The 23922-nt window shown below is 46.4% G+C and overlaps 1 protein-coding gene and 1 long non-coding RNA gene across 7 annotated transcripts in view; both read right to left on the reverse strand.

Moving 5' to 3' along the window:
- LOC118495801 overlaps positions 1 to 23922 on the reverse strand; it is a 542497-nt gene that overhangs the window by 275046 nt on the left and 243529 nt on the right. The gene's annotated exons all lie outside the window — the stretch shown is intronic.
- abhd18 (abhydrolase domain containing 18) overlaps positions 1 to 23922 on the reverse strand; it is a 66038-nt gene that overhangs the window by 1604 nt on the left and 40512 nt on the right. For 3 of the 6 annotated variants that reach the window (XM_031313814.2, XM_031313812.2, XM_031313810.2), the window contains 2 exons: positions 19344 to 19480; positions 656 to 818 (listed from right to left, as the gene is read on the reverse strand). In XM_031313814.2, coding sequence (XP_031169674.1) covers positions 656 to 818; positions 19344 to 19480 — 300 coding nt within the window. The remainder of the gene's footprint in view (positions 1 to 655; positions 819 to 19343; positions 19481 to 23922) is intronic. The other 3 variants (XM_031313811.2, XR_004107480.2, XM_031313813.2) reach the window with 3 other exon arrangements.

Raw genomic sequence — 23922 nt, forward strand, 5'->3', positions numbered from 1 at the left:
ATGAAAGTGTGACAGGGCTTTATAGGTATAGCAAATCATTGTACTGACCATTTACTACAAAATAGCAGTACTTCAATACCAAATACAAAGTGTGTCACAAGTTAAATACTCAGACTGTTTTCTTGTAAGCAAGCAGTTTTTTTATTAATACTTTCCACCACTTGGATCTCTTAGGACTTTTATATGTTATAGAGAGGACTTTTATGAGTAATAAACATTTGTCAGATTTTCTGTTGCAATTTGTAGGAGATTCCCCCCTTTTTTTAACAAAATGCTTGTATTAAAAGCACTGCAGGAGCATTTTAATAAGCATTAGAGGTAGCATTAGATGGACGTAGAAAAATTAAGACCTGTTTAAAGTTATTTAAGAAATGGAACACAATACTTTTAGATTTTGAAATTTTAGACTTAAATTCCCTGTGGAAACCCTGGTAATAGGCCAAATAATGTATGATTTATGTGAGAACTGAAATTTATACACAATAAAAAAATAACAATAAAATATGTATTTTTGTATATGCAAATTCAAATAATGTACATATTTATTTGCATATAGAGCGGGGAAGTGAGATCCTATCACAAGTGGTCAGTCAAGACGCATGTGGAGACACATTCTAATGCCATGTATGAACTGGGCCTTTGAGTCAGTCGTTACCTGAAGACATTCTGTTTAAACAGGTATGCACTGATGTGTCCTCCATTCAGGTATCTGACTTCACATCCTGGCCAGATCTCTTGCAGACTGAGGACCCCTGTACGAGGGATGTAGGCATCCTCTTTGGCCTGGACCACGATAATGAGGCTGGTGTCTACAGGGACTACAACAGAGGGAAGGACAGATCAGTATTTCTTTTCGGCCGGATGTCCGTTACCTTCCGCTTTCTTTGTGTTGTAATTTTAAACCCCTGAGGATTTATGAGGACTATGGTTAACTGCTCCTCAGATCTCTGCAGGGTAAATCGAAACAGCTAGCTAGCTCTGCTGAATCTGAGTTTTCTGTTGCATGACTAAAACAGCGAGAAACCTGTATGAAACATCTATATGATTTTTTTTATGTAGAAAACACAGGGACAGTCCAATGACCCTAAATTTGTGGTAAGAGAGAGCCACCACACTAGGGAAAGAAGAGGCATTTTGCTGGATGGTGTGAAAAAACGAGATGGCTTTGCCAAAGCAAAAAAACGGTAACCAGACAGTAATCATAGACAGTAACTTAAATATAGCTGCAAGCGGCAATTTGCCAGTTCAAACACTTTCTTGGCCAACAGAAGGATGTAAATGGACTGCGATTTTATTGTGCTTTTCTAGTTTAAAAGGGTAACTACCGTTTTTGTCAACCTATGTTTTTGTGTCTAAGTGACTGATGGGAACAACAATCTTTTAAATTAGTTACTGCAGTTGGCAGCGGTGAAACAAACTACAATGTAGGTTAATAGGGCAATTGTCAAGCTTGCATTTACCTTCACAAAAGTGCTAGTTTTGCCACTGACAGGCTCAGATTAATATTCTAGGTGTCTGACAACATCATGGAAAGGATTTCTAAGGAGGTCGACCTTTCCGTTAAAGAGTAAGATCCTTTTTTTAAACTTAAAAACATCCGCAAAATTGCATTCGCTAAACCCATCAGACTCCATGTAAATAAACACTAATTTTAGCATATTAAAATACGCTTCATTTAAAGTCGAGCAAAACTATGAAAAGCCGTTTTGGACCGTTTTCCACTTTTCCAACAATCACAACTTTTTTGTTGAAATAAACATAGTTTACCGATTTACATGTGAAAATATGTTGGGTCCATACACGCTAAAAGTATTGCATTTTTAAATGGAGTCAGGTGGGTTTAGCACTAGCAACTTCAGAGCTGTTTCTGGTTAAACAGAAAGGTCTCAAAGCGGTTCTATCTCGGGACCAGCAATCGCAATGGTTGCAGAAAGCTAGAGCTCTCTTACCCACCTCCGCATTTCATTGAAAAACCAGGTCTATTCCTTTTTCTTCGATGCCAAATCGTTTTATCTGTTATCACAATGACTCAGTGAATGCCTACAAGTGCGTTGTCGTCTAAACTAGCTACCCGGACAAAGAAATCTGCTAGCATGGCGGTGGCTAACAGAGCGGTGGCTAGCAAAACCCCAAACATAGAGGACTTGATCAATTCAGATCTTGGAAAAGCAACGGAGTGTGCTTGAATCGGTGGTCTTACAGCGCAGTGGAGAGAGCGCTAACGGAAATGAATGCCTCGCTGCAGCACATCAGGGCAGAGCTTGAGATGCAGGAAATTACGGTACGTGATCCGATGCAACCAGACTGCGGCGCATTCACGGTCCAGCGGCATCGGGAGCTTGAAGGGGCCCAACACGAGCTACATGCTAAAGGCATCTCAGACTCGCTTATCTACCCGGCCACTCGGAGAGTGATCCACGGAGGGAGAGCGTTTACCTTCACTACAGCCATCAATGCGGGCGTTTTCTGTCGGTAGCTGGATATGGAGGACAACGTGACATTCACACGGGCCGCTCTGCACCGGGGCCTGTTGCCAACGACGGAGCCAGAGGAGGGCGGAGTGACTTCGCATCTGGTGCTGGAGCCGGCGGCGGGGCCGAGGCTGGCGGACCCGGCGGCTGCGGACTAGCAGTACCTGGGCCACTGTACTGGGTTTGACTTGACGACACTGTATGTAAGTTTTGGAGCCAAGCTTTAAAGGAACATTTAACCAGACTGAAAGAACATAATGAATGCTGGCTATTTAGTTTATAGTCTATGTTTGTTAACACTTAACCAGACTGGATGAACATGATAAATGCTGACTGCTCAGCTTAAAATCTATGTTTGCTACTCCAACTAGATTGGTGTGTTTTTCACATAGCTTACTTCAGAATTTGATAGCTGGTTGAGACCTGGTTCTAGGGTTTTTGTAACACCGTTCATTTAGCATAAGAAGTTCACTAGTGGGCTGGAGTTTACGCGAGCTGCGTTTGATGTGGCCACGTATCTTACAGATAGGGGATGGGGTCTGCGGTCTCCAAGGATTAGGGGATTTATTTTATTTGTTATGTTTTTACCACCCTTTGCTACAAATTTATCAGCGAATTCTGTGATATGTTAGGAGAAAGATCTAGGAGGTGGCAATTTAATAATTCCCTCCTCCAGAACACAGCTTTTGATGCAGAATTTAGAGCCAAACTGGCTGAGTTTATATCAATCAATACCGACTCAGTTTCTGACCCTGCATTTATTTGGCAAGCAACTAAAGGATTTATTAGAGATTTCATATTTTCCTTCGCGGTCAACTTGAAGAGGAAAAGAGAGGCAAAGACTGCGGAGTTGGAAGAACACTGTAAATCTTTAGAGCAGTCTCTTAAGACCTGTTTTTCTAAATCTACACATACTCTTCTAGTCACAAGTCAAACAGAGCTAAATTATCTACTAAGAAGGAGAGCTGAATTCATAATGCACAGTGAGGCAAAATTATTATTTTAATGGCTGCAAGCAAATTGCTTGCTCTGAAATTAAAACAAAGCGAATCCAGAGCTACTATCAACAGCATCTGCACAGACCGAGGTATCTCAACAAATCCTAAGGATATCAGCGCCACTTTTCAATCCTTCTATTCAAAGTTGTATGAATCCTCCTGTAACCCAGATCCGACACAGTGCCAGGAGTTCCTAAAAGAACTAAACCTGCCTCTTCTTGACCTAGTGGAGGCAGAAGAACTGGGTCAACCTATAACATTAGAGGAACTTAAATCTTCCAACAATGGCAGCAGTTTTATCAGTGGACTCCACTCTAGGCCGAAAGCCTTTTCCGCAAAAGGCTTTCGACCGCCTAGAGTGGAACTACTTGTGGCAAGTAATGGAGAGGCTTGGTTTGGGGGCCAAATTCATTGACATGGTGCGTACTATATATGTGAATCCCATGGCCATAGTCTCAACCAATGGCTTGCATTCTCAGCCATTTCCCATTTCGCGGGGCTCACGACAGGGATGCCCGCTTTCCCCCATGCTGTTTGCAATCTCTCTTGAACCTTTAGCCGAAGCCATAAGGCAAAATAAAATATGTAATGTCCAGATTAAATCCAATAGCAGCTCAATATCATTATTTGCAGATGATATTTTGTTGTACATCTCCGATCTTGAGGACTCTATTCCAAAAAGATCTTCAACGAATTTGGCTCAATCTCCAGCTATAAAATTAATTGGAATAAATCTAATCTTCTTTTATTGAACAACAGGCATGTGACATCAGCCATTTTTGTGCATCATCCTTCACGCATCGCTACAGCTTGTAGTCCAGGACAACTATGAAACTATATTAAGTAGTGTTCAAACGGATCTGGCCAATTGGTCTGCGCTGCTGGAATCACGACGGTCCAGGATTGCCGTTGTTAAAATGAACATAGTTCCTCGTGTGAATTTCATAAGTACAATGATCCCCTTACCCCCACCAATACATTTCTGGAAGAAACTTGATACCTTAATTCGGCAGAACATTTGGAATAATAAACAACCTAGGCTAAAACACTCTACCCTGCAACGTACCACAAACACGAGAGGCTTAGCCCTCCCCCACCTTAAAGTGTATCACAGAGCCTTTCAGCTACGGGCCCTAAGAGTGTGGATGGACCCCATGTCCATCTACAGTTCCATGGAGAGAAATAGAACAAAACCTCACTGGAAGTCTAAGACTGCAAGACCTTGCCTTTGCAGTTGTTTGTCCAAAAAAGGTGGAAGAGTACTACTAACGACTACGTTACACCAATTAGTGGCATTTGAGTACTCTAATATGGCACAATGCACACTTAATGTCTGGTAATAAACCCTTTGCTTGTAAGCAGTGGAGTGACAGAGGTATTTATACTTTAGACCAGCTATTCAATGAGAAGGGTATGTTGAGTTTTGAAGACCTGAGAGCTAGTTTTGAGGTCCCCAGGACATCCATCTACTTTTATCTGCTTCTGCTTTTAGGGCTTAAGATCAGCCCTAAAATGTTATGGAGTGCCATGGGGAAACAGTCTTAAGACGCAGTCATTAAATGGTTTGTTGATTTTCCTGTGAGAGGATTAGTGTCTACGATTTATGCTAAACTGATGCAAGTATCCATAGGAGAACTCCCAATAGTAAAGAAATGGGAACTAGAGCTGAGCCCTGACAGGAACGCAATTAATTGGGAGACAGTTTGGGACAACATTTTCCACTGTTCCAAAAACCCAAATCACCAGTTCAACTTATGTCATAGGACATATTGGACTCTTCAGAAGAGATGTGTCTCTAAAGTCATTCCCAATCCCTATTGTACTTTCTGTCAACCTGAACAAACCTTCCTGCATATGGTCTGGGAGTGTGAACAGGTGCATGAGTTTTGGAATAAAACAACATCAATAATATCTGATGTGATAGGATGTTGGGTTCCTACTGACCCGATTGTTTTGTTACTTAATGATGACTCTAAATTACACCTGCTTGGGAGACAGAGGAAAATTTGGCTAGCCGGCTCAACTGCAACCAAGAAAATGATAGCTCAGCGCTGGCTCCCCCCTCACTCGCTTTGTATAAAACAGTGGTTGGCGTACTTTCTGGACATAGTTATGCTTGAGCTCTCTACAGCAAGGATTAACAAAGTCAAATCATCAACTATCAGCCTATGGGAAAGCGCAACAGCAAAAATATCAGACTTAATGACCACAGCCCCACAAGAGGAGAGTGATTAGGCAAGGTGTGGTTTCTGTTTGTTTGTTTGTTTTGTTTCCCTCGAGAACGCAGACGGTGGGGGGTGGGAAGGGTCTTTGTTCAATTTGTGTTTCTTTGTTCTGTGCACCATCTGACAGTACCTGTCACACATTGTGGAATTTGTTTTGTATGTCTGAAGGTGCTAAAAAAAAATTGATCACAAAAAAAATTAAAGCTGCAAGCAGCGATGGATGGGCCCTCGCTCCTCTGCGCGCAACGGGGTTACCGGCGGTCGCCGCTCCTTGCGACCGTCATTTGCGCGGCACTCAGACACCGCAAATCGTCACCAATGAAAAGGGAACTCCCTGCTGAGTTCAATGATACCTCACACAAGACTCTACCTTAGATGGGTCAGCATTTATGAAAGGGGGCGTGGCTTAAACATAGGGGGCGGGCAAAACCATCACCAATGAAGAACGAACTCTCTGCTGAGTTCATTGATACATCACACAATGGTCAACCTTAAATCATTCAAATGTTATGAAAGGGGGCGTGGCTTAAGCATAGGGGGCGGGCCTAATCATCACTAATGAAGAAGGAACTCTCTGCTGAGTTCAATGACACCTCACACAAGACTCTACGCCATACAGTTCATTAGCTGTGAAAGAGGGCGTGGCTTACGCATAACAAAGCCAAAGCCATAGGGGGCGGGCCAAACCGCCATAGGGGGTGGGCCAAACCATCACCAATGAAGAAGCAACTCTCTGCTGAGTTCAATGACACCTCACACAAGGGTCTACCTTAAACGGTTCAAATGTTATGAAAGGGGGCGTGGCTTAAGCATAGGGGGCGGGCCAAACTATCACCAATCGAAAACAAACTCTCTGCTGAGTTCAATGACACCTCACACAAGACTCTACCTTAAACGGTTCAAATGTTATGAAAGGGGCGTGGCCTGAGTAAGTGGGCGTGGTTATATCATAGGGGCCAGCTCATTATCACATGTAGACCACACATTCTAAGTTTCATGTAAATCAGATGATGTTTGTCATATAAGGTGCATTTCCTGTTGCCAGCGCTATGACCAAAAGTCAAATATGGCCTGTAGGTGTCCTCAGGCCTGGACCCTTGTCAATCGTGCGAATTTTCGGGCAGATACGACAACGTACACTCAAGTTACAACAACTTCTTTGTTCATCGCTAAACACTCAAAATGGCCGCCATGCCACGCCCACACCGTCTGACGAAAAGTTTTTCTTTTAATAACTTTTCATCTTTAAGGTGTTGGGATGATACAGACCAAGTTTGAAGTCCATCGGATGAAATCTCTAGGAGGAGTTCGTTAAAGTATAGCACCTTGTCTTTTGGGCCTACTTCCTGTTGCCACTAGGGGGCGCTATGACTTTAAGTAAATATCGGCCTTTATTTGTCCTTAGGGTTGGACTCTTATGAATCCTGAAAAGTTTCGAGCCAATCGGACAATGTACACTTGAGTTACACCCACTTCCTGTTTTGGCGGCGAAACACACAAAATGGCCGCCCCGCCACAGCCACGTCCTATGACGAAAAGTTTTTCTTTTAACAACTTTTCATCTTTAATGTTTTAAGATGGCACAGACCGAATTTGAAGTTGATCAGATGAAATCTCTAGGAGGAGTTCGTTAAAGTACGACGTGGAAATGGCCAAAATCGCACTAATTTCGAACTTTCAATTCAAAATGGCGGACTTCCTGTTGGGTTTAGGATATGGCTCCAATGACGTTTTGTGTGCGTCCTGACTTGATACACATGTGTACCAAATTTCGTGAGTCTACGTTAAACGCACTGCAGGGGCTCAATTCTTTTAACTTTGTAGGGGGCGCTAGCGAGCCATTTTTGGGCGCCTATTCCCGAAACCCTTAAAATACGTAAATTTTCACCAGACTTGATGCGACCGCCAAATTTGGTGAGTTTTTGAATATATTAAGCCCCTCAAAAAGCCAATTCATTTGCCGGGAAAAAGAATAATAATTCCTTCAGTTTCAATAGGGCCTTCGCCGCTGTCGGCGCTCGGGCCCTAAAAAGAGGTTCTATCTCTGAAGGGATCCTTTCCATAATGTTGTCAGACACTTAGAATATTAATCTGAGCCTGTCAGTGGCAAAACGAGCACTTTTGTGAAGGTAAATACAAGCTGGACAATTGCCCTATTAACTTACATTGTAGCTTGTTTCGCCGCTGCCGACTGCAGTGATCTTGCTTAATACTGGACCAATGTCAAAGATTGTTGTTCCTATCACTTACACAAAAACAAGCAGTAGTTACCCTTTAAAGACTACTCAGAGCACTTTTATTTATTACAGGCACCTTTCACTCACATTCATACACTTTGAGATTGGACTTCAGGGCCTGGGATTAAACCGCCAACCTTCTGATTATTCCGCAAGCTTTCTAACCCTTACAGCTGCCCATAAGAAGCAGCTTAATCGCCAAAAGTCAAAGCGCAAGCACCACTCAACGGGTTTCAGTCTTTACAATGCTGAGAAAGTCACTTCCAGTTGGTTTAATTCTGTTTTGAAAAGGGATGACACACCTCTTTCAACAATACAGTTAATGCAGTAATAATTCAAAATTGTTGCGTAGGCCTATTCCTCACGATGGACTGAAGATATGTTATACATTTTATAGTGATTGGTCAAACCCTTAGTGAGTTATGGCCAATTTCCTGCTAAGCCCAACCCTTTACAAAATTCTTTGATTGATGGCAGCCATTTTCTTTCACCAATATTGCTTATTTATAGTAGAAATATGTATCCCAGTCCTGCAAGGCTGTATAGCAATTTTGGTGTTGACAGAATCCAAATTGACAACAGTCTATTAATTTTACTGTTTTTCACATTATGCAAATTAGCAAAATGCCATCATGGCGGACATTTATGGTTCATGAGGCTTTTTGTAGAGCACATTGAGCTGGACTTGTGTGAGAAATATCAGGTCAATCGGACTCACCGTGTGAGTGGTGTGGCCTTTCAAAGTTTAGCCTAACTTATTGCGCCACCATCAGGCTGAATAGCATCATCATTTTTGGGGAGCATGAGCACATCACCATCAGTAATGGTGACAATTTTCATCTGTCTCGCTCGTTCAAGCCCACAGTAACTCAAGAAAAGGCATAATTTAGCATATAATGCTAAATAGGCCACGCCCTCATGCATCAATCAATAGGACACTTTAGATCCTGGTTAATAGAGCTCAACAGTCCTGCCCACAGCGGGTTCCGAAAGTAAAAATACAATGCAATTTCTCCATTGACAATTGGAGTATAAGCCATAAAATCGTAACCGTCGATGGTAGACTTCAAACCAGCTACGGCATGACTAAGCGATTTTATGTGCTCATATAAATGCCAAAAGTTCATGGGGCACCAACCTTGTTTTGAGATAAATGTCTTTTATTCGCAATGTCTTGGATAAGTACTCCATTACCCACAATCCTGAACAATCCCACAATCCCACAGTGATGCCTCTGATTGGTGAGGTGAGGAGGGGGAGCTGCCGGGAGCTGCCTGCACGATCCGTCATGCGCATGCCCAAAGAATTTCTAATATGGGAAGAAGTTCCACTCTCTCGTTACTTCCGGCTTCTGAACTAGTTGCAGTTCCACTCTTGATCCATATAGGGGGCATTCACAGGCCAGTGCAGAATGAATGGGACTCTATGGAGCTATACCCCTCAAAATCCACTTTTCTCAGGATATAATTTTTTGTCTAGTAATTTGAATGTTGCATTCGAAAGGGGAGGCTAAGAAAATACACACTGCTGCGTGTTCGATTTTTTTAAAGTGGCTTTTTTGCTCTAAAAAGCCTTTTAAAATGTCAATGACGTCATACACATATACGGCCAAAGATACTGCTTTACGGCAAGCTCTGAGTCGCTTCCTGACACAGCTGACAGGTTAGGCTCTCCCTGTTAATACACGTGTTAGAAAGAGGTTTGCTAATGTTTTAAAGACCACGCCGAAATATTCACTCTGGCATTCTGGTTCTGCTTCGGATGCCGTCAAGCGGGATCTGCGATCGTAATCAGTCCTTCACTGACCAATCAGCATTCATTAGCAGAATGCTAGCGTGTTATGGGCAACAACGACTCAACCTGTAAGAAATCAAAAGGACATAAGTACTCGTTCATTCAACTTTTGACCTATAATCCATGTTGAACTTGCAAAAACTACAATCAAATCTGAGATTTCTCAACGATAATCAGGCGAAAGAGACAAATTTAGCCGTCTAGCTCCATAGAGTCCCATTCATTTTGCACTGGACCATGATCACCCCCAGTGGAACTCTGGTGGAACTGCAACCAAAGTAGGTACAATGGGGCTGAATAGGGAGTGGAACGGCTTTCCGTAGACGGGCTTTGGCATGCCCAAGATGATAATCCTGTTTTACGAGGATTTACGACACTGCACGAATCACGATCTGTTCCACGCTTCTGCCGTTAGCCTCCACCAGGAAGCTAATGTTAGTTTAGCTAACAGCTAATTCGGCTAACTGCTAGCTGACAGCTTGATTCAGTAAAATAACATTACCTCAAACTAAACACTGGGTAACGCAGGCTACAGCTGATGTAACAGCTGTTATATATTTTAACGGTTATTTTCAGGTTTTATTTTGAGGGTCTTTTAAAGTTATTACATGCTGTCTCAGCTAGCGCTTAGGCAAATTAGCTGTTAGCTAAACTAACGTAGCTTCCTTTATTCAGTGGCGCGCAGTGATTTATGGGATGAGTAGTTCCTTCGCTCGATAATGCAAATATGTACAGTCTTGTACCTTTGACTTTTTGGGGATTTTATGTTCGTTTTTTCACTTGAAATGATATGTTGTATGCTTATGAGTCACGTCGTAGCTGGTTAGCTTAAGGCATGGTCTAAAACTCTTTATATACAGATTTTTCCAGACGTCAATGGGAGAAATTAATGGGAAATTCACTTCCGGAACCCAAGGTCTCTCAGAGGAGCGGCGGGACTGTTGAGCTATATACTTGCCCCCAGACCATTTGTACCAATTTTGGTGAAATTCTGTCCTCCGGGTTTTGCTGTACATATTTGTGGTATCTACCCCTTCGGGGTTTGAACCCTGATTAGTATACAAGTGCACAGTACACAAATGCAATGTTTAGCAATACGCTTAAAACATCTACTGAAGTCCTCCAGTAGGTGGAGCTCCTGTGTTCCTTGTGTCCACTCCATTGCAATGGGTGCAAGTATAGGCTTCAGATCCAGCAAGATTTGTTTGGCCTCTAGCACCAGTGGTACCAGCACTCCATATGGCTCATAGATTGAACGGGCTATGATATGTGATAAACTTTACAATGTTGTGATGCATTAGGTAACGCTGGTCAAGGCTGATACAGCTGCCCAGCTCTTCATTGGTTCTCACCGATAACTTTCCGTTCCATTTCGTATAGGCTTCGCCCTCTAAGCCACGCTATTGGGTTTATCCCTTCGCGCATGCGCAGTCGTGAAGATTTTCTTTCCCGCCCTAGCGTACCGCTCAGGCTTCAACTATGTCCGCAAATACTGTATAAAAACAGAGCGGACTGGTTGCTCTGCTCCCACTTTTTCTTCAGCAAAGCAGTATGAAGAAGGTTATGAAGACCTCCAGCTCCAGCGGCGTCCGCTTCTGCCCCTCCTGCGAGACCGGCTTCATCTTTTCGCCGAATCTCCACCCCCGCTGCGAGACCTGCCTCGGTGCGTCTCACGCCGGCAAGGCTCTCACCTCCGACACCTCCTGCCCTTTTTGCGCCCGCCTGCCTTCTAAAGAGCTTCAATGACGGGCGGACGCTTTTCTGGCTTTTGAGGTCGACGGAGAGGGGGACGGCAGCTGGGCAGACCGACGTGACACCGTCAACGCCCTGGAACCGCTGGAAGAGGGCGTCTTCGACGGGCACGGGTCCGATGACTCGTCTCCCCCGAATGACGATTCCCTCACCGGTTTTCCCTCCTCACCGCTGGGAGAACTGGAACACAAGACAGGGATTGATGCCTTTCCACTACAGCTCTCCCCGTCTCCAGAACGGCCAGGGTCACCGCCTCAGCGGTCTTCCCCTCTGCCACAGGCGGCTCCACCGTCCACCACCACCGAGGAAGCTGAGCGGCTACGGCGGCTTGGCTCCTGGAAAGCGGCTCCCCATCAGCAGCGCCACCGCTCCACCAACCGCCATAAGAGGAAATGCCCCACAGCCTCTGCTGTGGCTGCGCCCTCCCAGGCTTCGACCTCCGCTCCTCTGCCTGCCCCCCCACAGCGGCAGCCGGCCCCTGACCGGCAGGTTTCACGGGGCCGAAGGACCATGAAGGCAGCTCCCACCTGGTCAAACCCGCCCCCGGAGCCACCCAGCAAGCAGCGGCGACGGTGGCAATGACGGGGCGCGGGGAACGTCTGTCCCTCCACAGTTGGAAACTGGAAACACAACGGCCCTTTTAAGGGCCACTTCAGTCTTTCTTAAGAGCAGTTTCCCTTCAACGATTAGCCCTTGTTCCCGCTGATGTCATGACAGATGTTCCCCACACAAGCACACACCAGGTCACTGCTGCTCGCGGAACTCCACTCACTATGCAGACAGCGGGAGCATACGCCCACCTGCTACAATTAGCGCCGCTCAGTTATCCTCCTCCCCCCGGCTATGCCAGCGGGATGAGGACAACGATGACCCGCCAGCCTTTCGACAGGGCCCTACCATGGGCTGGGCGACACAATCTACTCATGTCTCGCCCAGTGGCGGGACGGGCTCTGCGCTTCTTGCTAGCTATGTCTGTGAACAACACACAGACATGCGTGCGCCCGCTCTCAGAGCACAGCGTGGCATGGATCAGGCTGACACACATGGACTCGTGGATGTCAAAACTGATATCACGGGGCTACACACTCCAGTTCGACAACCGTGTCATCCCGGGCAGAATCAGACGCCATGACGTCAGAACTACAGGAACTACTGTCAAAAGGACGTTCCTCCGGGGGAGGAGAACGAGGGATTTTATTCCCGCTACTTTCTCACTCCAAAAAAGTCAGGCGGATTACGCCCCATCCTCGACCTGTCCCAGTTCAACCGGTGCGTCATGGAGCTGTTTACATCTATGGATCTGAAAGACGCGTACTTTCACATCCAAATCATTCCCTGGCACAGGAAATTCCTGCGTTTCTTTTTCCGAGGGGCTCATTTCCAGTACAACTGACTACCGTTCGGTTACTCACTGGCCCCCCGCACTTTTTCCAAGTGTATGGAGACGGTTACGGAAAAAAGGCATCAGAGTCCTGTTTTATCTGGACGATTTGCTCATCCTGGCTCCCTCTCGGGAAACGGCGCTGCTGCACACTGTGGCAGTTCTGCAGCACCTGCAGACACTGGGTTTTGCCATAAACTGGCAGAAAAGCTCATTGGTTCCCACACAATCGATAGTTTATCTGGGCGTAGTGCTAAACTCAATTGTTATGAGGACCAGGCTGTCAACACCAAGGCAAGACGCGCTGCTCTCTCTCCTGTTGCGCACCACGCCACGCGCAAAGGTGTCAGCGCTGTCCGTCCAGCGCCTTCTGGGCATGATGTCCGCGGGCTACATGGTGGTCCCCCTGGGGCTTCTCCACATGAGAAAAATCCAGACCCCATACGTCACAAGTGGCGAATGCTTATCATTCCTCCTTCCCTGCAGTCGGACCTGTCATATTGGGGGAACCCCCGGACCTTGTCAGCTGGGGTTCCCCTGGGCAAGGTGACGTCATACGTGACAGTGTACACGGATGCGTCCCTCACTGGCTGGGGGGGAATGTGCGAATCACAGGTGGTAGGAGGAGAATGGCCACCCCCCTCTCTCCCACACATAAACTGCCTGGAGCTGTCCACGGTGCTGAAGGTTTTGAAACACTTTGCCGCGGTGGTAGCAGGGAGGCATGTTGTCGTACAGACAGGCAATGTTACTGCAGCAAGCGTTCATAAATCGCCAGGGCGGCGTACGTTCGCCGTTGCCCACAGCCTTCTGCTGTGGGCACACAGTCACCTGCTGTCCCTCAAGGCTGTTTACATCCCCGGGATACTAAACCGGGCGGCAGACCTAATGTCGAGGGAGAGCCCTCTCACAACGAGTGGAAATTGAATCCCACTATTGTTCAGAAGCTGTGGAGCAGGTTCGGAAAAGTGGAGGTGGATCTGTTCGCCTCACGAGAAAACACACAGTGCGCTCTGTGGTTTTCCTTGAGCACACGGGACAATCCACCCTTCGGCGTGGGCGCTTTCTCCCACCACCCCTGGCCCAGAACCCTCCTATACGCTTTTCCCCCGGTCCCTCTGATTCCTCGTCTCCTGGAACGCATCCAGGAGGAGAATCTGTCGGTCATCTTGGTGGCACCGGAGCGCACCAGCACATCCTGGTTCCTGACACTGGTCCAGCGGCTGGCGGGTCCCCCCTGGCAATTGCCGTGGCGTGAGGACGCCTTGTCACAGCTGGACGGCGCGATATCCCACCCCCCGGTGATAACCCAGCGACTGTGGGGCTGGCTGCTGAGCAGGAACACTTGCAGAGGTTAGGCTTGCCTCCTGCTGTGGTGCGCACTATTCAGAGTGCGAGAGCCCCCTCCACAACAGAGTGTTACGCGGCGCGTTGGTCCGCTTTCCAGCGCTGGTGCACGGAGAGGGAAACAGACCCCATATCGTGTCCCCTGCCTCTCGTGTTGACTTATCTCCAAACATTGGTAGATAATGACCTGGCTCCGTCCACAGTCAAAGCCTACGCAGCGGCCATTTCATCCTGCCACGAAGGCTATGGTTTTTGCGCACCCCCTAGTAAAGCGTTTTTTGAAAGGGGTCAGACGACAAAAACCCGCCGTGCGCTCTCTCACTCCCCAATGGGATCTGGCCCTGGTGCTTCGAGCTCTGGGGAAGCCTCCTTTCGAGCCCTTGGCACAAGCCTCTCTCAGGTTGCTGTCCCTAAAAACGGCGCTTCTCCTTGCCCTGACGTCAGCCAAGCAGGTGAGCGACTTATGTGCACTGTCAGTTTCGCCGTCCTGTCTCTCCATTAGAGGGGACGGGAGCGCAGCCACCCTACAGCCTAACCCTTCTTTCACACAAAAAATTTTAACAAATTCCTTTTGGTCGAGGGTTTTTTCCCTCGAAGGTTTTTTCCCCCCGCCTCATAACGACGCGGAGGAGGTTTCCCACCGATTGTGCCCGGTGCGTGTTATCACAGTACGTTTTACGCATGGCGGACATAAGGCGGACACAGCAGCTGTTTGTACAGTATAGGGAACACTCCCAAGGAGCGGCCCTGTCAAAACAGCGTCTGTCTCACTGGCTGTGTGAGGCTATCACCCAGGCCTATAAAACGGAGGGGGCGGAGCCCCCCCAGGGCATCCGGGCACATTCTACAAGGGCACTATCATCAACAACATCAACAGCTCTGTTCAGAGGCATGTCAGTAGCCGACATCTGCGCAGCGGCCTCTTGGGCATCCCCATGCCCTTTCATCTGTTTCTATTTGCGGGATATGTCCGAGCCCTCTCAGAATCAGAATCAGAAAGGGCTTTATTGCCAAGTACGTTGCACATATGAGGAATTTGTCATGGTGTTGTTGGAGCATGTCACACATACAAATATAAGAAGGATAAAAAGATATAAACAATATAAGTATAAACATATACACACAGTACGTATTAATAATGATAAAATAAATTTAAATAAATAGTAAAACAAGTTAAACAGTAGTGAAAAGGGACGCTACAGCAGAGTAGGTACAGTGGCATGAGGAGCCAGAGGTGGGGTGTGGAGAGAGTCAGGATGGATTCCGAGCCTTGTTTAGAAGGCTAGTGGCGGAGGGGAAAAAACTGTTTATGTGGCGTGAGGTTTTGGTCCTAATGGACCTCATCCTCCTGCCAGAGGGGAGTGGCTCAAAGAGCTTGTGTCCGGGGTGGGAGGGGTCAGCCACAATCTTTCCAGCACGCTTCAGAGTCCTGGTGGCGTATAGGTCCTGGAGCGGCGGCAGATTGCAGCCAATCACCTTCTCAGCTGACCGAATGACACGCTGCAGCCTGCCCTTGTCCTTGGCAGTGGCAGCAGCGTACCAGATGGTGATGGAGGATGTGAGGATGGACTCAATGATGGCTGTGTAAAAGTGCACCATCATTGTCTTTGGCAGGTTGAATTTCTTCAGCTGCCGCAGGAAGTACATCCTCTGTTGTGCTTTCTTGACGAGGGAGCTGATGTTCAGCTCCCACTTGAGGTCCTGGGAGATGGTAGTTCCCAGGAAGCGGAAAGACTCCACAGTGTCAATTGTGGAGCCACAGAGGGTGATGGGGGCAGGTGAGGCTGGGTTCTTTCTGAAGTCCACAACCATCTCCACTGTCTTTAGAGCGTTGAGCTCTAGATTGTTTTGCTTGCACCAGGTCACCAGGTGGTCAGCCTCCCACCTGTAGGCGGACTCGTCTCCATCAGAGATGAGTCCGATGAGGGAGGTGTCGTCCGCAAACTTCAGAAGCTTGACGGACTGGTGACTGGAGGTGCAGCTGTTGGTGTACAGGGAGAAGAGCAGAGGAGAAAGAACGCAGCCCTGGGGGGATCCGGTGCTGATGGTCTGTGAGTCGGAGACGTGTTTCCCCAGCTTCACATGCTGCTTCCTGTCAGACAGGAAGTCAGTGATCCACCTGCAGGTGGAGTCAGGCACACCAAGCTGGGAGAGTTTCTGCTGAAGCAGAGCCGGGATGATGGTATTGAAGGCAGAGCTGAAGTCCACAAACAGGATCCTGGCGTAGGTTCCTGCGGAGTCCAGGTGCCGGAGGATGTAGTGGAGGGCCAGGTTGACTGCATCGTCTACAGACCTATTGGCTCTGTAGGCAAACTGCAGGGGGTCCAGGAGGGGGTCGGTGAGGTCTTTGAGGTGTGAAAGCACAAGGCGCTCAAAGGACTTCATAACCACAGAGGTCAGGGCGACGGGTCTGAAGTCATTAAGTGCTGTGGTCCTTGGCTTCTTGGGGACAGGGATTATGGTTGAGGTCTTGAAGCAGGCTGGCACGTGACATGTCTCCAGTGAGGTGTTAAAAATGTCTGTGAACACTGGAGACAGCTGGTCAGCGCAGTGCTTCAAGCTGGATGGGGAGACAGCATCCGGTCCAGCAGCTTTCCTGGGATTCTGTCTCCTGAACAGTCTGTTGACGTCCCTCTCGTGAATGGAGAGAGTCGTCACTGAGGTGGGAGGGGGGGGTGGAGGTGGAGGGGACCTTTAAGGAGGGCATTGGTGGGGGGGCCCAGGACCCTGCTGAGGTGGGCGAGGTGGAGGTGATGCACAGTGGCTGTAGCTGTAGGGAGGTGTCGTGGGGGATGGTGTCAGGACTGTCCTTTTGTCTTTCAAATCGACAGTAGAACTCGTTCAGGTCATTGGCTAGGTGTCGGTTATTGAAGGAGTGGGGGGTTTTAGACTTGAAGTTGGTGATCTGCCTAAGTCCTTTCCAGACAGTCGCAGAGTCATTAGCTGAGAACTGGCGTTGGAGCTTCTCAGAGTACCGATGTTTAGCCTCCTTCACTGCCTTGCTAAATTTGTACTTTGACTCTTTAAATCTGTCTTTGTCCCCACTCCTGAACGCCTCTTCCTTAGCCAGCCTTAACCTTCTGAGTTTGGCTGTGAACCAGGGTTTGTCATTGTTGTAACTCACCCTGGTGCTTGATGGAACACAGCAGTCCTCACAGAAGCTGATGTATGACGTCACAGCCTCTGTGTACTCATCCAGACTGTGGGTAGCAGTCCTGAACACATCCCAGTCAGTACAATCCAAACACGACTGGAGATCCTCCACAGCTACACTGGTCCACTTCCTTGATGTCCTCGCTACAGGTTTGCAGAGCTTTAGTTTCTGCCTGTAGGCGGGGATCAGATGGACCATGACGTGGTCAGAGTGCCCCAGTGCAGCACGGGGGACGGCGTGATAAGCATCCCTGACTGTGGTGTAACAGTGATCCAGAATGTTCTCCTCTCTGGTCGGGCATTTAATATGTTGACTATATTTAGGGAGTTCATGAGTGAGGTTCCCTTTATTAAAGTCACCAAGGACAATAACTAGGGAGTCCGGGTTGGTCCGCTCCACACACAGTATCTGGTCGGCAAGCATGCGCTGCGCGTCCTGCACGTTGGCCTGCGGTGAGATGTAAACACCGACCAGAATGAATGAATGGAACTCACGGGGTGAATAAAAAGGCTTACAGTTTATGGTGAAATACTCCAGGTCAGGAGAACAATACTGCTGGATCACTGTCACGTCGTTGCACCAACCGCTGTTGATGTAGAAACAGATTCCTCCACCTTTAGTTTTGCCGGAGAGAGCCGTGTCTCTGTCCGCTCTGAAAAGCTGGAAGCCTGCCAGCTGCAGCGCAGAGTCCGGTATTAATCCACAGAGCCACGTCTCCGTGAAGCACAAAACAGCAGATGAAGAAAAGTCCCTGTTTCCCCTCAACAGCAGTTGTAATTCCTCCACTTTGTTGGGCAGAGAGCGCACGTTAGAGAGGAATATTCCAGGTAACGGTGTGCGTGATCCTCGCTGGCGGAGACGCACCAGCGCACCGGCCCGTTTCCCTCTCCTCCGGCGTTTCTCTGCGTGCGCAAAGGTGAGCGCACCTTTGACCAGAATGTCCAAAATTTCCAGTGAAGGGAGAAGAAAAGTGGGAAATAAGTCTGATGGTGTTGTTGCCCTGAAGTTCACGAGCTCTTCACTTGTGAATGAGATACGGGTACCATCGCAAGAAACAGAATTAAAACACAAAACAAAACAAAACAGAGCGCTCCAACACACCGTGTCGCCATTCTGCGGCGCCATCTTGAGCGTCTGACTCACTCTGTCCTATCCTCACCCAACGACTAATGATGCCCCGACGTATGTGTGTTCTGTCTGCTGCTGGGTGCTGGGAGGAGAGCGGCGTCCCACATATGTGTGTAGCCTATGCGTATATATATATATATGTATATATATATATATTTGTCGCTATCATGCATCCTCTCTCACTACCATGCACGCCTACAATCATACTGCCTGGGGTCCTCCCCCCCCCTACCCTGGGTGGCTGGGAAGAACTCGGGCGTCCCATAATTATCAATCATGTACTACCCTCACCAATCATGCACGCGTGCCCTCTCGGCTTGAGCTTTACAGCCAGCTAGGCCAAATCATTACCATGACATGCTCCGTTACATTATTTTCCCTTCTGTTATGTCACGTCTGGTTGGTCTTTTTTGATGTGAAAATAAAAATGTGCCTACAAAAACAACTCCAGATGTCACTGTGTATATATATATATATATATATATATATATATATATATTTATTTATTTATTTTTTTTTTCAAAAATCTAGTTTCAACACAATTTTCCTACAAATTGATTCACTGGGGTCTCTAACCTGCAAGTTGCTCTTTAAGCTACAATCCTCTTTTTAGCTGCGTGATGAGATTGCATTTTATTTGGGGGATAGCAGCAGCCAAAATACAGAATATCGATGTTGACAGGTGGAAGCCACTGTGATCAATTTATTCTTAGTAAACTTGTTTGGAGCCGTTTAAAGGTCTGTTTTTTGATAAAGGACCTGTAACAATATTTTGGTATTTGCCTTCCTCTGTCCTATTTTTATGATACTAATTAGAAACATTGCCTGTAAATCGGTGTTTGCACCATAAACTTACCAGAGAAGTTGGCCATGTGTGTACATTCGTCCATCACTCCCTTCATGAAGCTTATAGATTCTCTATGTAAAGATGGCCGATAGCATTTGGCAAAATCCGTCTTCTTCCCAAGCAGTGTGTTGTTTGCAAGAAGGCTTCTTAGAAAACAAAAAAATCAAAACAACAAATAATGAATAACATATTGTGAGATTTGCTTCCAGCATAGCATTGTAATTAGATTTGATTGTGATAGCACAAAATGTATGCTATCATCTCTGCAACAAAATGTTATGTCAAAATATGCAAAGAAATTGTGTGGGATACCAAAAAAGAAAATGTATACATTTCTGAATCAGTCCAGACACACCCTATTTACCAAGTAGTTTTTTTAATCTTTAGAAGTAGTAGAAACAAAACCACAGATGCATCTTCTTTGAGTAATTTATCTATTACATAGTTTCAACAGGCAAATCTCTTTGTCCTTTGTAGATTATCTGTACCCAATCTGACCCAAGTGGTGCTTTGTTATTGGATTTATGCTGGTCATGGGTTAGCAATAACAAACACCAAAGCCCTTTACCAATTTGTGCATCCCGGATTCCTGATTACAGAGGAAACAGAACTAGACCTTTAGCTTCTGAAATCAATGAAGTAAGTTGCTGTTTCTTGAGCGTCTTTCTGGGAACGCAAAAATTTAAAAACACCTGAGGGGGAAATTTAAGAAGGCTCGGGAGGAACACAGCACACGTTAGGGAAGCCTTTTCAACGAATAATTCAAAAAAACTTTGGGACACTGAAAGAAATAACTAACATGAACTCTGGAAAGAAGGAATTGAATGTGTGTAATGATTTGGACAAGGCTAATGATCTCAACATTTTTTTACAAACATTTTGACCTGGATTACGAAACTAATGTGACCTGCTGCAGAGATCTGTCTATGTCATAACCATGTGTTTGTGGCTACTTGGGAGACGGGGAAGATGGGGCCTTTTCGTGTTGCGTCCTAGGCACCCCTAGACTGGGGCATAACACCATGTGACACAATACAGGACAGAATAATAATAATAATTCACCCTAATGCTGTCACCACAGTTTGTGCTGAACAGAAATAAGTTTATCTTTTATTCTGAAAACATTTTCGGATGAGCGGACTCCAGCTTGGAGCCCTCTATTCCAACTCTCTTGAAACCTTGAAAAACCATTTTTTTTTTGAATAGCAACTTACTGATTTATTGTCTAAGTTCTGGTTCATGAACACAGCGGCACACACGCAGAAAAAATGTGCCATTACCGCTGTCTTTGATGTCATTTTGGCTGGTTGGGCATCAGTATAGTGTATCGTTTAGTTCACATGCTTACCAATCACTTCACCTGGTCCTAGGACATAGTCCTGAGTCATAGCCCAGGTTACTTATGATCTCTATAATATCCTTACCCTCCATAATGTTCCTACAGTAGCCTACAGTCTTATAATCCGTTGTTTGTAAAACTCTCCTCCGCTCCGTTAACCAACGTCTAGCTATTTGTTGTGCTAACGGCTAGTTAGCCTGTCTGCTAGCGGGGAGGTGACGCGGACCCCTTAGGATGTTTGCCTCCTTGGAATTCTTTTCTATATTTTGGCAGTAGTAACGGAGTATCCACAGCTTGCTAACACAAGCAGGAGCATCCGCAACTGTTGACTTGTGAACTGCAAGTGAAGAGGGATCAGTTTTGGAGAGGGCCTCCGTCAACGTTGCTACTAGCTAAACTAGCAAGCTACACGATGCCCCCCCTCAGCTGTACACCTGGCTGCGACTCGTGCCTCCTGTTCAGCCAGAAGATAGTGGAACTTGAAGCCAGAATAGCGACTCTCCACCAGATCAAGGTGAATGAACAGTTCCTTGACACCATTATCATTGGAAGTTCCCCTCACACACACACTAATGTCAGATGTCTTGATTCCACTCTGCCCTGCACTACTCTCACCCCACCACGCACTAATACAACCTCTGTCCCTGTCGTCTCTCCTCGGCTTCTGCCGAGAACCAAGTCAGCTCTGCTGACCAGCTCCACTCCACACCAGCCTGAGCCATGGCGTATAAGCAAGCACCACAGCAGACGGTCAGGACAACGCTCAGGCCCAGCCCAACCTATACGACTAGAAAATCGCTACACCATTCTGATGAACGATGAGGAGTTCCCTCTGCTCTGCGGAAACCCTTCGCTGCCACGTCCCCACGGCGCTCATCCTGGCCCATCCACACAGTCGGCGCGCCCCCCTTCAGACCCAACAACTTCCACGCTGGTCATCGGAAGCTCCATGGTCAGGGACCTCTACATTCCCCCTACACCCAGCGGTCCGTCCAAGGTCTACTGCTTCCCTGGTGCCAAGGTCCGTGACATCCAGCACAAACTTCCCAGCATCCTCGCCTGCCACGCTAAGGTCGACAACATCATCGTGCATGTGGGCACAAACGACATCAGAGAGAGACGGTCGACAGCACTTCGAAAAGACTTCACCACTCTCATCACCACCCTGATGGGCACAGGAAAACGGATCGTCATTTCTGGGCCTCTACCTACCTACAGAAAGGGTGCTGAAAGATGGTCCAGACTGTTCTGGCTCCACACCTGGCTGAAACCCCACTGCGCTTCCCTGGGCATTCCCTATGTCGACAACTTCAACTTGTTCTGGGAGAGGCCCAGCCTGCTGAAACATGATGGTCTCCACCCAAACCGACATGGAGCCAGGCTGCTATCTGACAACATAACGACCACACTGAAAGTTAAGTATTGACATTCTGTTGAAAATATCACAGATTCATGCCCCCCAGGTATTGATCCTAATGGCACTTTACAAGTGAATGAATCTGAAAATGTTTTCTGCAGGGTAACATGTAGTACTAGTACTATTCCAGTTATAATCAACAATAGACCATACAAAGTGTTGAATCCCCTAAGTAATAAGAAGTTGACTGCAAACATAGTCAATTTAGCATCCAGTTCACGTCAGCCACAACCTGCCCCAAAAAACGAGACAGTGTCTGTAACTCGACTCAGATCAGTTAAATCACAGGTAACCAAAAGAGGGGCAATACTTAACAACCTAATTGGAATTACAACTACCACTGCAATGATAGAACAGGATAGGAAAATTAGATGCGGTCTACTAAATATCAGATCTCTGTCTTCTAAAGCAATACTAGTAAACAAATTGATATCCGATAATCAAATTGATCTATTGTGTCTAACTGAAACATGGCTGGGCCATGAAGAGTATGTCAGTCTAAATGAAGCTACTCCTCCCACTCATATTAATACTCAAATTTCTAGAGGCTCAGGCCGAGGAGGGGGAGTTGCAGCCATGTTTGACTCAAACCTGTTAATTAATCCTAAACTAAATTATAACTCTTTTGAAAATCTCGTTCTTAATCTTCAGCATCCAACATGGAAAACAGTACAGCCTATTATATTTGTTGTTGTCTACCGAGCACCAGGTCCATATTCTGAATTTTTATCTGAATTCTCAGAGTTTTTATCATGTGTAGTCCTAAAATCAGACAAAGTACTTATTGTAGGTGATTTTAATATCCATGTGGACGTTGACAGCAATAGCCTTAGTACTGCTTTCAACTCACTACTAGACTCAATTGGTTTCAGTCAGAGTGTGCATGAGGCCACGCACTGTTTTAACCACACCCTTGACCTTGTGCTGGCATATGGCATCAAAATTGAAGACGTAATAGTATTCCCGCAAAATCCTTTATTATCAGACCACTTCTTAATAACTTTCGAATTCTTACTACCCGACTATACGAAATTAGATAAAAGCTTCTACACTAGAAGCCTATCTGACAGTGCTATAGCTAAATTCAAGGAAGATATTCCAACAGCACTAAACTCATTACCGTGCCGTAATATAACAGAGGATCTTTATGTAAACTTTAGTCCCTCTCAAATTGATAATTTCGTAGACGGTGCTACGGCCTGCCTACGGACTACTTTAGACTCTGTTGCTCCCCTTAAAAAGACGACGATGAAGCAAAGGAAACTAGCGCCTTGGTATAACTCCCAAACTCGTAAATTAAAGCAAATCTCGCGCAAACTTGAAAGTAAATGGCGTTCCACCAAACTGGAAGAATCTCGTTTAGACTGGCAAGACAGTCTGAAAACCTATAGGAAGGCCCTCAGAAAGGCCAGATCAGACTACTATTCATCACTAATAGAAGAAAATAAGAACAACCCAAGGTTTCTTTTCAGCACTGTAGCCAGGCTGACAGATAGCCACAGCTCTATTGAGCCATCTATTCCTATAGCTCTGAGTAGTGATGACTTCATGAGTTTCTTTAACGATAAAATTATAACAGTTAGAGATACTATTCATCACCTCTTGCCCCCAACCTCTAATGGGTCACCTTTAACTGACAGACTGCTAGAAAGAACGACTAGACCTGACATATACTTAAGATTGCTTTTATCCTATAAACCCTCAACAATTAATGTTAAAGGTCTCTTCAGCTAAGCCATCTACCTGTCTCTTGGACCCCATCCCAACGAGGCTACTTAAAGAAGCGTTACCTGTGGTTAACACTTCATTACTAGACATGATAAATATGTCTT

The sequence above is a fragment of the Sander lucioperca genome, chromosome 1, assembly GCF_008315115.2.
Source record: "Sander lucioperca isolate FBNREF2018 chromosome 1, SLUC_FBN_1.2, whole genome shotgun sequence".
NCBI classification, from domain to species: Eukaryota; Metazoa; Chordata; class Actinopteri; order Perciformes; family Percidae; genus Sander; species Sander lucioperca.